Genomic DNA, 12,199 nt, shown 5'->3' on the forward strand with positions numbered 1-12,199 from the left:
CTCCCCCACCTTTCGGGGGGGGGGGGTGGCAGTTGGGGCTCTAGGACATAGGTAAACACAGCTGTGCTGAAATCGGTTTGGAGCAATTGCCTGTAGACGAAAGAGCTTTGTTTTGTTAGACCAGAGACCTTGTATTAGAATAACCTGAACAACCAGGAAACGTACAGAGCAAATAGGTAAAATCATGTTACCGTTAAACTTGATTGTGAAGACAGTCAAATCCTAATAATGAAGAAGTTGAGCTATAGTCTTGGCTTGTACGTATGTGTGTTAACACTGGTAACAATGAAACTGCAGTAGGGATCACCTTTATTTTTTGGTTTTCATCAGTCCTATATATCTGGAAAGATGCAGGAGAGCTGAAGGTGACTATTTGCCATGGTGATGTGGAGCAGTGTAAGAATTTTTTTTTTTCTTTTTCTTTTTTTAAACTGAGCTCTCAGTCTAGTACCTTATCTCTAATGCTGCAGTGGTGTGTCACTGTGCTGGCTAGCTCTATGCAGATTTCCTTGGGCGGAGCAAAAAAAAGGTGCTATATGGTTTGCTGACAGAAACGGTTAGGTTTTAATGGTGTGTTACTGAGAAGGCTGCCATAAACAAAGTTCAAGTGGGATCAGTCCGTGCTGTGGCCTATTTTTAATTCCTTTTTGAAGCTTTAATGCTTGCATCAGTGTCTGTTTGGGGGAGGTGGGGGGGCTGGAATGTGTTAGCAGAGCACAGAGTTGTATTTGGGAGGGCTACAGAGCTGCTTGGCTTGGGGAGGATGAGTGTCTAGAACAGAGCTATGCCAGGACTCTGCTTGGCTCCAGGAAGCACCAACAGCTGCTCTTTTTTCTGTATTTGAACAGCGTTTTCCTGGCAAGTAGTGAAAGAAGCTGAAACTTTGCAGCAGGCTCTAATCCAAAGCTTCAGAAAACAAGGCTGGTGTTCGAGGTAGTTCTTCATGGTAGCATTCTTTTTCACCTTCTGACTTGAATTTCATACTATATTTTAACATTTAAAATCTGGAACTGAGATCATTGAGTTGTAGTGTACAAGCTTTCAGGTCTTTGGCTTGTTCTGCTTTTGTGCACTTTTTTTTTTTTTTTTTAAATAATAATAGCCACATTACATACCAGAGCACACAGGAAGGGCGCTTTCTTTAGCATGTTTCAGTTTTTATTATAACTTGCTTTTGTATTTAATTTAGTTTAAGGCAATTTACACTTTAGTTCATAGAGTAACAACAACAACAACAAAGTAAAACATTACACCAGAGATGAAATTAAAACACAGGATACCCCTTCACAGTGAACTCCTGTAAACCTGCAGTCTCCTACTCCTGCCCAGATATTCTTTGTCCACAGATGGCAAAAGACCAGTTCATACTAGTAAGAGCTTTGCTGCTCATCCTTATCTGGTGAGTTAAATTATCAATGCCTTTCCTTGAGTTTAGCGCCTCGTTACTGCACCACAGTGATGGACAGAATTCTTTAAATGGAGAAGCAGCAGCATGGAGCAGGTACGGCAGATACAATGGCTGGTTTGCAACGATCCACATTTACTACTGACGCTCTTGGAATAAGTTAAATATTGCAGCCCTACAGCTAGTTACACTACAAGTGGTATCCTTACCCATGGTGCAGGCCACCAGAATGTAGTGCATGGAGATAAAGATACAACCCACATTTGCAAAATGCAGAGTTATTGCAATGAGGAATAAAAGTCCTGTATAATTTATCTTCCTACAAGGGCATTAGAGTAAGTTGTGGGTCCAGGTATCCTAAGGAATCCTCGCCATTCACTGGTTCCTGTTTGTTGCTGGGTGGAACCGCTTAGAAGCGCTCTAAGGAAAATGTTGACTTTGAAGCCCCCTCAGCGTGGTCCGGCTTTCTCTGACTGTGATGTCCACGTATGGACCCCCAGGAACAAGCAGCCCTCGTTAGCTGATACATGTATTTAGTCCCTTGGTGGGTGAAGCCGATGTTTGCACTGTGTTTTAGTGGTTCATGGTATTCTGGACATCCACAAACCCCATCCTTTGTCTGCGCTTCCTTTGCTCTGTCATCTAGAGTTCAAACAAGGACAGAAGTGAGGTAGGAAACCAGGCTGCCTTTCTAGTCACCCACACGCTTGACTGACTAGGCTGCTTTAAGCATCTGCCAGAAAGCCCTATGAGTTACACTCTAGCTGATAAGGAACTAAACTATCAAAAAAGCACATGTCCCAACTGTGCCTGACCCCAAAGAGCTGCAAGAGCCCTTTTCTTTGTATCTGAAGCTGTACAGCATTGGGCTGCTACTGTCTCCTGTTCCTTGGAATCGGTGTCTATTTTGGTAAGTACAGTGGCTTTCTACAGCCAGGCGTTCCTCAAGTGTTCCTGTTTTTACCTGCTCCTTCAGCTCATTCAGCTGGGAGGTAAGATGGGACACCAGCTTCATCGTGGAGTTGAGTTTGTCTTGAAGATTTCGAATCTCGTTCTGTTCCCCTTCCCCTTCATTGCTGACCAGTGACATGGCTCGCATCCGGGGGAACCAGTCAAGGTTCTTATTCTGAAGTAGTGAAGTTGGAGAGATGGTGAAGAGAAGGAAAGAGACCCAGTAAGATTTAACAGGAAGCTTTTGCAAGCCTGCTATGCTAAGGGATTAGAAGAAATCCTCAAAAGGTTGGCTTGTCTGGATCTTTGCAAATTTTTCATTAATGGCCTGTTTATTTTCCAGCTTTTTTATTACAGCCTTCTGGGTTCAAGTTCAGAGTTTTTTCTTTTCCAGATCTCCTTGTTCTCCTCTCCTGCCTTGTATCTACTCTCTCTACCACTGTTCTTGCCCTTGATCCAATCCTTAAATGCCCAGTACAAAACATCTAGACAACATGTTTTTGGCTGAGATTGCAAAGTGGAAATAATCAGGTAAGAAAGAATTAAGGGACAACTACATAATTAAATATTTTCCAAAAGTTCTGTCTAAAACTGTTTGTTTGTTTTTCTTTAGCAAGCCCATTGTTCTCAAATGTTTCCCCAGGGGTAGGCAGGGTGCAATGTGTGAAAGCTGCCCTGCCCGAGAGGACACGTACCTTTATCATCTGTGCCACATAACTCTCTGGCCCTGTGTAGTCAGTCTTGTTCTTCACTCGCACCAGCACTATGAAGTACAAGTAGTTCCACATGTTGTGCTCATATTTAATATGCTCCTCAAAGGACACTGTCTTGTTGTCAAACTTGTCCCTTTCAAGACCTGGGAGAGGCAATCAAGAAAGAGAAGATGGGGAGGGGAGAAGGTAAGCAGTGAGCAAGCAAACAAATGTGAAAGGAAGTACAGATAATTGCATCCTGTCTCAGGTGTGACTTTCAAAAGGTGCTTTTAATCATTAGTTGGCATTTAGCACAAAACAAGCATCCAAAACAGGGGGAAAATAACCCAGTTGTGTATTCAGGATGCTTCTATTTAAAGTGCTACTAGCTATGTTTCCTGCATACATACCTAAAAGCATAAAAGGCACCCAGTGGAGCTCTTAAGAAAAAAACAGCTAGTCTTATGGGGTGTTTTTTTTTTTCCTTTGTTTGGCTGCCTGCCTACAACCAAGAGCATTCTGAGATGTTTTCCTGAATTTTATTTCCTTAGTAATGTGGTGCTTTTTTTTTCCACTTGGTAAGTGATGGCCTCAGGAGTGATAGATGCACATCACTGAGAACATCACAATGCAGCATTTAGTTTAACACCTCATTAATGGAAGACAAGTAAGAATACAGATAATTTCCCCTCTCAGTTGGCATCCTTGTTTAAGCCTGCTCATACTGCAGTGACCCACTGGTAGCCAGATTTATGTTTCTGCCGCAAACCCAATGAAACCCAAAGCCATCTGAAACTTCATTCCTTCCCTTATGTTTAGGTCAACCTTAAAAGAAAGCTTGTCTCCAAGAGGAACCTTGGGGAAGGAAGTCCTATATACATAGTGAGTCAGGGTTCTAGCACTCACCACATATGAAGCAAGTGGTCTTCAGTATTTCTTCCTTCTTCTGCTTCTCGCTCCTCAGATCAGCAAAGGTGTCAATAATGACCCCAAAGATGAGGTTAAGGACAATGATAATGACAATGAAGAAGAAAAGGAGGTCGTAGACAACCCGAGCAGGAAACAAGGACTCCTGCAAGGGACACAAGGGAAAAATGTGCATCTCTTCCACACCTTTTCTCTAGCCACTCCCAACAGGGGCCAGAGACTGAGGGTGCAAGGTGAGGAAGAATAATAGCAATGTGATAGGGGAAGAGAGGTGGAAAGCAATAAGAGACAGCTGAGGGGAATAAAGCTGAAAGTGTCAACATTTCCAGGGAAGAAGGGCAGCTACACAGTGGTAAATGCAACAGGGCTGTGTGGAAGAGAGGGGACCCACGCGCTGCCTGAACTCACATCCTTCGATGGCTTCCGCAAAATGTCACCTACACCCCCGCCATTCCTCAGGCCGTGGTTCAGGACAGTGACAATGCACATGAGCAGTGTGTCACAGGCACGTTCCCACTGATCAATGTCTGTTTCTACAATACCGTTGGGGAAATAAAAGCAAAAAAAAAAAAAAAAAATCAGTATAGACAAGGCAGAACTATCAGGCTATTGCAATGAACCCAAAGCTACAGCAATGACACCTGCTACAGGGGTTCAGTGGCCCAATTTCCTAGAAGCTTGTGCTTGTTGTGTAGCTGATCAGCAACTTTCCAGTGACTCCTCTAGCTTGCTTCTTGCTGTGGAGGTGGTTGAGCACTCCTGAAGCTCCTGCTTTCCTTTATGACTGAACTGAATCCACATCAACATTTTTATGCTGGGGGTCTGTGCAGATTTTGCAGGCTCTTGCTTAACTAGATGCGAGAGAGTGGGCTGTTTCTGTCTGTCTTTCAAAAAAGTACTGTAGGATTTTTCCATGTTCGCTGACAAATAAGGCAGCCAGCCTACTCTGTTGCTAACAGGGTCAGTCTTTTTAATGAGCTCACTTACCTTCCAGGGCAGTGGGTACAGCAGAGCAGCTAATTTTGTCACCACTGCACGACTCCATGAAAGTCTCCATGTTCCTTTGCATCCCCAAGGGGTCACCTGCAAGTACAAGAGACCACAGCCTTGTCAGTGCCTCAGCTTGTCTTAGTAAAGCTCTTTGATCCTGTCACAAATGCTCTTCAGCTGCATTCTTGTAGCTTGAATGCTATTTGCAAAAGGTTTCTTCATAGTCTCCTGGCCTTTTATAGGGTTTGAATCTTTTGCTCAAGTTTCAGTAAGACCTGCTTGTAGCTGAACATCGCCCTCTCTGCAATCTCTCCTAGTCCCCAAAAACCCTGTTCTCTGCAGCACTAGGTTCCTAAGTCAGCACAGGCAGTTGTCCGCTCTAGCAATCCCAAAAGCAGTGCTAAAACCCCTGAGGTAAACACATACACCCTCACACACATGCTCACACACCTTTAAAGGTGAGAGGGAGCAGGGTTCTTAACCTGCCCTGGATCATGCAATGATCAAGTTACACATAGGGAACCAGTTAGGCCCTCCCTAGCCCAAGTGCTGCAGCCAGTGACAGCAAGGCCTCAACAACCTTTTGGTTTGTTGTCTGGCAGTCGGTCCACCTCCAGAATGAAGTCATCTTTCAGGAACAGGAAGCCCACGATGGAGAAGAGGTAGACAAGGATGAGAGCCAGGAGGGCTGTCAGCAGGATGGAGCGCCCGTTCCGCGTCACGCTTTTGATGACATTAAACAAGGTCTCCTCACGGTAGATCAAGTCAAACAGCTGAAAGGACCCAGGGGCAAAGAAATGCAGCAGGGTGCTTTTCTGTGATAATGCCTGGCCTACCTATATCCTCTTTTATCCTGAGGTCTTGGTGCAGTCAGCAGATATTGACTAAATTTCACATAAAGCATTTTAAGTTTCCCATCTTGCTGTACGGAAGCAGAGAAGAATGAAGTGACTTATGCACAGCAGGAGAGACAAGAATAGGACACATGCACCCAGCCGTTACCCTCACCAGCTCACGTTGCCTCCCAGCTGACCCAGATAAAGGTACACAGTAGAGATTAGAAATAGAGAGATAGCAAGACCTGGACAGAGACAGTAATAGACATTGTCAGAAGGCAGAAAGATCAGCCTATGCAAAGATTAGAGCACAGTGAATTGTTCTCATTGCCATTATCAGTCAATCCCTGCAACGCTTCGCAGGAACCTTCTAGCATCTAACTGGAAAGATTAGAGCACAGTGAATTGTGCTCATTGCCATTATCAGTCAATCCCTGCAACACTTCGCAGGAACCTTCTAGCATCTAACTGGTTAGAAGGTTCCCCAAATATCTGAGTTTACTATACCAGGATGCTGTAGAAGAGTTCATGCACAAAGAGGCCCAGAACACTGGTCAGGATGTAGCCAACATGGTAAAGAAACTCTACATCCATGATCATGGCCTTGTAGCCTCGAATGAAGGTCCCACGATTTCCCACGAAGCTCACCACAAACACAATCTTGTTGGTTAGCTAGGAAACAACCAGGAGAAACGGAATGGAGCGTGGATTGGCACACTTTACGAATCTAGAACAGCCTTTTGTGTTATGGGGTGTTACACTACTTTTCCAGCACAAAGAGAACTTACATTGAGAGCTCCTAGTATATTCAGAGTGAGTCCAATCCCTAAGTAATAGATTGATCGCAAGATCAGTGCCACGAGGAGCGGTCTGACACCATAGCGCTTAGTAAACAAGGCCATGATGGAGAAGCAGATCAGAATCCAGAATAGCAGGGAGATCAGTGGAGAATCCAGCACTCCTGGGAAGAGAAGACCCATGGCAATGAAATTAAATGCATACTACCAATTGGACACACTGTGCTGCCCATTGAGAGTAAAGACTGGAGAAGAACTGTCCAAAAAAAAGAAAAAAAAAAAAACTAATGAGCTGATTATCAGAGGGAGGAAAGAAAATACATTTGACTGCAAAGCCTTAGTATTGACTAAGGTGGTCCTTACTAATACATTTTTCTAGCATCTTTTTTCGAGATCTCAAAAACATTGTAAATTATTCAGACTTTGCAAAGCAGTCGGTATATATTCTGTCTTCCCTCATTTTACAAACAGGAAAGTGCATCCCAGGGAAAAGAGCCTTTTCCCTAAAGCGAAAGTAGTGGGAGAGTTGGGAACAGAAATCTTGGCTCAATCCCTTACTTTGACTAGCAGAAAGGACTTAGGGCTGAGTCAAGAGGAGACTAAGGGTTGGGAGAGTATCAGTAAGGGGACCAGTTTTCCTTATACTTGAGGACCCCCCCTTTTCCTTCATCTCAAGGAGCAGTGGCTGCTGGGGCACTTACCCATAGAAGTGGCTTCAACATAGGGGTAGAAGAAAGCAATGATTATGTTGATGAAAACAGCCAGGTTGAAGGAAATGCTTCCCCAGAGAGTCATTCTGCGGGAGAACCAGTACATCAGCGGCATGCCTGCAGGAAGAGGCGAGAAACACAAATCTCAGCTTTGTGCCAACTGGGTAAGGCTTTGTCCTCTCAGATATCCAAACAACTCAGTACAGCTAATGGGCCTGGAGGGACCCTTGCCTCCCTCTTCCTTCCAACCATTAGTAAAAGCTCTCTCCTCATCTACTGAAATGGGAATATAAGTTCAAAGTGTTATGGGCTCACATTTCTTGGCTTCTCAGCCCTTTGACTTGCTCTGGCACCTTGGAAACAGATTGGCTTCACTCTTCACTTCACTTTCCTCCCTGTCTCCCATCTTCTACATCCTCACTGCTTGCATCCTTCAAAACAACAGTGTCTTTGTGTTTTCAGCACTGATTCTCTGTTCCAGAGGAGACCCAGCCAGCAATTTCCCATCCATACTGGAAACTTGTCTCCTGTTGAATTCCTAAGATAGTTTTGACTGGATCTGCAAGTATTTTCAGTGCTGCTACACCACCTTTTAGCTGCATAACAGTATTTATAATATTCATAGGACTCCTAACTGTTTACTGATCTCCTGTTCTTTTAAGCCAGGAAGTCAGTCCTAGTATAGCCCTGAAAGCACCTAGAAAGGTCTGGATGGTGCAAAGAACCAAGTTGTTGGTTCCCACACGTAGCTACTAGATCCTGGCTTAGGAGAAGGCAACTGAAAACAGATGAAGAGAGGGCCTTCTAGAGGAAAACATCTGAACAGGTAATCCAAACGAATGTGCTCTAAGATGCATTTTAAACTCCTTAGGAATTTTGCAACAGGCATGAAGAAAACCCATCCCTGGGCTGGAAAGCCTTGATTACCCTCTACTTCTCACAAACAGCTGGGTAAGCTATGCTCTACAGAGTAAGGGGTACAAGGGGCCTGGAGACCTGATCTCCAGGCTGCTGTCAGCATTCACAGGCATTTCAAAGCACTGCTGGCCTCCAAGTTTCAAAAGACAGGCGATTCAAAATGCCCATTGTGGCCGGGGGGGGGGAGGGGGGCGGTCCAAGGAAAGGTCTGGTTTGCTCTTACTGCGCAGTTTCTTCTGCCATTCCATCTCGTTGTGGAGGAAGGATGACTGGTCAAAGAAATCACTGACTTTGCTGCCCTGCTCATCTTGCTCGGTAGTGGTAAAGAGCCGGTACTTGGTCTCCTTGGTGAGGAACTCACAGATGCCAGGCACTGGAAAGATTATCTGCTCCATGCTTCGGTCCAAGCGCACAATCTGCAGGAAGCAGGGCAAGAGCGGGGTGCACTTAGATCCTGCCAGCATCATGCTTTTATTTCTTCTTTCTTAGCCTCAATCTTACATTCCCTTCCTTTCCTCCAGTTCCCATGGGATCAAAAGCACTGGCGACTCATATAACACTACAGATCGATCCAGCAAATGCAGCCCTCCCTGGCTGTGCTGGGAGGAAAGCTCACAGCCCACGAATCCTTGCTGGCCCATCTGCAAGGAAAACTATCCCAACAAGCAAGGATGAGGTTGCCGAAATGGCTGCTTCCCAGCTGCTGCTGCTGAAAGAGAAGGAAAGGGTCAGGGAGCCACTTGTTCCAGGGAACCCGCCTGGTTTCCAGCGAGCTTTACTAATGCCTCCAGCTCACTGCAGTGCAAAGTGCCCGTCTGCTTACAGCAGGTACAGGGATGGGAAGGCTCTTAGCATAAAATAACCAGGCATGAAACAGGCCTGAACACAGGTGAGATTCATCAACCATGAGCATACTGGAAATGCAGCAGATAACAGGTCTTGCCTCAATCTGGGAGGTGTGTTTCTCATAATAGGCCAGTGGGTCCTCCTCTTCTTCCTGGACTGGGGCCGTTGACTTCAGCATCTGCGTCAGCTGCTTATTATTCAGACTGAGCTAGGATGCAGGGAGAGGGAGAAAGGATGAGAAGGCTTCAGCTAGTAATGGCCAGGGGGATTCAGATCTAACTCTTTGCACTGACAGTGCCGTTCCTCAAAATGTACCAAACCTGATGAGGTTTCAGGGAAAAGCAAATGAATTAAAGCTTCCTAAAGGGATACAAGAGCTCCTTGAGGTGGCAGACATTCAATTCCCTACAATAATTACATCCCAAAACTGCTAATCCACAAATTGCAAATCAATGCCTATAAACCCCAGGGAAATCATATTACTGCCGAATCTCATTCAGAATCTAAAGTACACAGGCAAGAAATGACAGCAAAGGACTCAGACCTTCCTTTTCTAAAGGGAAGAGGAGAAAGCAGGTACTACAGGAAAGCCACCCTCCACAGACAGTAAGGGACACAAGCCCTTCCCTATAGCGAGCTGGCCGTCACCCTACAGCCTGGGCCTTCCTGAGGGAGCATTACAGAGCATGGCAACTACTGCTCTCCTAGCTGGGTTATAAGAGATGCACATGCCATTGTGTTTGTAGTTTTGGCTACTAGGGCATGCTTAAGTTTTTCTTTAATCCCCCTGGCAATAGCAAAACCATCAAATCTTAAATGACAAAAAACAGGGCAGATTAGCCAGGCTAGGAGAAGCAGCTTTTTGCGGTCTCTGGTCAGGATTAGAGCGGATGTGGGAGCTCTGCCTTTGTTCCCAAGGACTTTCCATACCATAGATGAGATGCCTTCCTCTTCCTCCTCCTGGATTCTCTTCACTGGCTTCAGGAGCTGCTGCAGGGACTTGTTGTGTCGGGACAGCTGGAAGAGGGACGACAATAGCCGAGTTAAGTAAAGGCTTGTGAGCAGCCTCTGCAGTGCCACATGCACCACAGGGAGAGACGGACAGCCGACAAGCTGGAGACCTGAGTTTTCATGGGAGATAAAAGCAAATTTCCCAGCTGTGGCTCCCCAGGGAGGCCAGCCTGGCTGGAGAAAACACATAAATAAACATGGAGAAAAACGTGCAAATCGGCAAGCAGAAGCTGCAGTGCAGCACAGTGGGGAGAGGTGGGGAGCCCCAGCCTGCCGGGGGACCCTGCTGCCACAGCAGACACAAGATTGCAGCGTCAGTACCTGCAGAGCCAGTATATAAATGTTGTGGCCAACTTCCCGGGGGGAGACTTCAGCGTTCTCACACTCTTCCTCTTGCAGATAGGCCTTCTTAATGACATCAACCTGGAAGGCACCAGCACAAGAGGGGCAGGTGAGCTTCTCGCCATCTCCCTGGCTCGTTTTCCTCCTCCAGCCATAAATGTTTTGGGAACACCATTGGGTAAAGAACACTTGCGCATGAGGCAGTGTATGGCTAGTACTACTGCAACAGCTGAGGCGTTTTTTGGGTTGTAAATCAGAAACGTCATTAGAACCCACAGGCCTGGGGGTCCAGGCAATGGGTGTGAAACAGGGGAGGACAGGGGGCTCATTGGGGGAGGGCTGGTGGGGTGCTTCACCCCCTGTGGCTTCGACCAGCCCCATCAGGCCTGCGCAGCAGACAGTTGTGGCGTATTGGAGCAAGGAGGTGCTGGCTGAGCAGGGAGGCTTGGGGAACCTGGGCCTGCCTTGCACCAGAGAGGTGCAAACCTTGTGACTGGCTGTGCAGCCACCTCTGGAGTCAAACCTTACATGGGAGCTGCCAGGCGGGGAGGGTTATCCTAGCTGCAGACCTTCCTGGCGTTCGGGGTGTGTTCTGGTGATGCGAGCTCTCCCCCATCCCCAAAGCCCTCTCCGCAATGGTGTCTCAAAGACAGCCGCACACCAGCCATGCTGCCTCTGCTCAGCCCTTACCAGTTCCTGCGGGCGGAGGCTGATGAGGATCCGCTCGGCATTCTCGCTGTCATGTCTGCTCTCCATCAGGGCCAAGAGGAGCTTGGAGGCGTTGTCCTGGTGAGGAGAGAGGCCCTTGCTAAGGGGAACTATGCCCTGCCTTTGCTGAGGGCCTGGAGGACCAGACTCACGCACAGCTCCCGCTACAGTGACCGTTTCACCCAGGCGAACAAGCAGGCACCCGCCTCAGCTGATCTGTACATGTCCTATGGTTGAGCCCATGCAGCAGTGTGTGCACAGGCACCTGCCCTCCATCCCAGCTGGAGGCTCTGCCTACCTTCAGCTGCAGAACCAGGTCCATCCGGTACTTGCAGAGGGGGCTGATGTCATTGAGGATAAGGGCTGTGATGATGTCGATCCCGTTGGACTCATGGGTCACGATGCAGCTCTAGGGGAGACAAGCATTTGTTTTCCCATGGATACTGCTGTCCCTCTGGGTTCACCCATGCTCCCCTCCAGCACAGCCCAGCTTCCCACACACATGCCCAGAGGATGAAAAGGTGCCCTGCCTACAGCACTGACTGACTTGATTACTCCAGGAGCCCCAAATCCCTTTTCTCCCTGGCAATGACACCATCTGCATCACCACATAATTTAGCCAAGGAGTAGCTCATAATTCATGCAGCATCTTTGCTTCCCTTGACCCCACTGCTGTTCTGCTCCCTTTTACACCCTGAAATCAAGAGCTAGCCCTATTTGCCTGCTGCTTTCCCAGGCATTCCCCCCAAAAAAACCCAGGCATGGGAACAACCCAGAGCTACAGTGATACTTGCAGACCCCTCGGAGGCATCGCCCCCGGGCACCCACCTGGTTCTCGTGGCAGGGCCCTTGGCAGTACTCAGTCAGAGTCTCTAGGGTCTGCGTGATGAGGGCCACATTGTACTCGTTGATGTAGAGGCCCAGCAGCCCCAGCCCTCCCGTTGTACTGCCACACATGATATCAAGGAACTGCAGTGTCTCGCACACCAGGTTGTAGTTGGTCTTGTTGTTTTGACACCGAAGGAAGTTCTGTTGAGCAAAGCCTGCAGTTACTGGCCTAAGCGGC

The 12,199-nt window shown here is 47.2% G+C and overlaps 1 protein-coding gene across 3 annotated transcripts in view; it reads right to left on the reverse strand.

Moving 5' to 3' along the window:
• Nucleotides 1-1,063: 1,063 nt before the first annotated feature.
• ITPR3 (inositol 1,4,5-trisphosphate receptor type 3) overlaps nt 1,064-12,199 on the reverse strand; it is a 46,093-nt gene continuing 34,957 nt past the window's right edge. For all 3 annotated transcript variants that reach the window (XM_068917957.1, XM_068917958.1, XM_068917956.1), the window contains 17 exons: nt 11,962-12,162; nt 11,432-11,542; nt 11,116-11,211; nt 10,405-10,506; nt 10,003-10,089; nt 9,170-9,280; nt 8,450-8,642; nt 7,300-7,425; nt 6,590-6,762; nt 6,309-6,473; nt 5,546-5,738; nt 4,963-5,058; nt 4,384-4,508; nt 3,955-4,120; nt 3,052-3,212; nt 2,370-2,531; nt 1,064-2,047 (listed from right to left, as the gene is read on the reverse strand). In XM_068917957.1, the coding sequence (XP_068774058.1) occupies nt 1,979-2,047; nt 2,370-2,531; nt 3,052-3,212; nt 3,955-4,120; nt 4,384-4,508; nt 4,963-5,058; nt 5,546-5,738; nt 6,309-6,473; nt 6,590-6,762; nt 7,300-7,425; nt 8,450-8,642; nt 9,170-9,280; nt 10,003-10,089; nt 10,405-10,506; nt 11,116-11,211; nt 11,432-11,542; nt 11,962-12,162 (2,337 nt within the window). In that variant the 3' untranslated portion in view covers nt 1,064-1,978. The remainder of the gene's footprint in view (nt 2,048-2,369; nt 2,532-3,051; nt 3,213-3,954; nt 4,121-4,383; nt 4,509-4,962; nt 5,059-5,545; nt 5,739-6,308; nt 6,474-6,589; nt 6,763-7,299; nt 7,426-8,449; nt 8,643-9,169; nt 9,281-10,002; nt 10,090-10,404; nt 10,507-11,115; nt 11,212-11,431; nt 11,543-11,961; nt 12,163-12,199) is intronic.

The sequence above is a fragment of the Struthio camelus genome, chromosome 24, assembly GCF_040807025.1.
Source record: "Struthio camelus isolate bStrCam1 chromosome 24, bStrCam1.hap1, whole genome shotgun sequence".
In the NCBI taxonomy this organism is placed as follows: domain Eukaryota; kingdom Metazoa; phylum Chordata; class Aves; order Struthioniformes; family Struthionidae; genus Struthio; species Struthio camelus.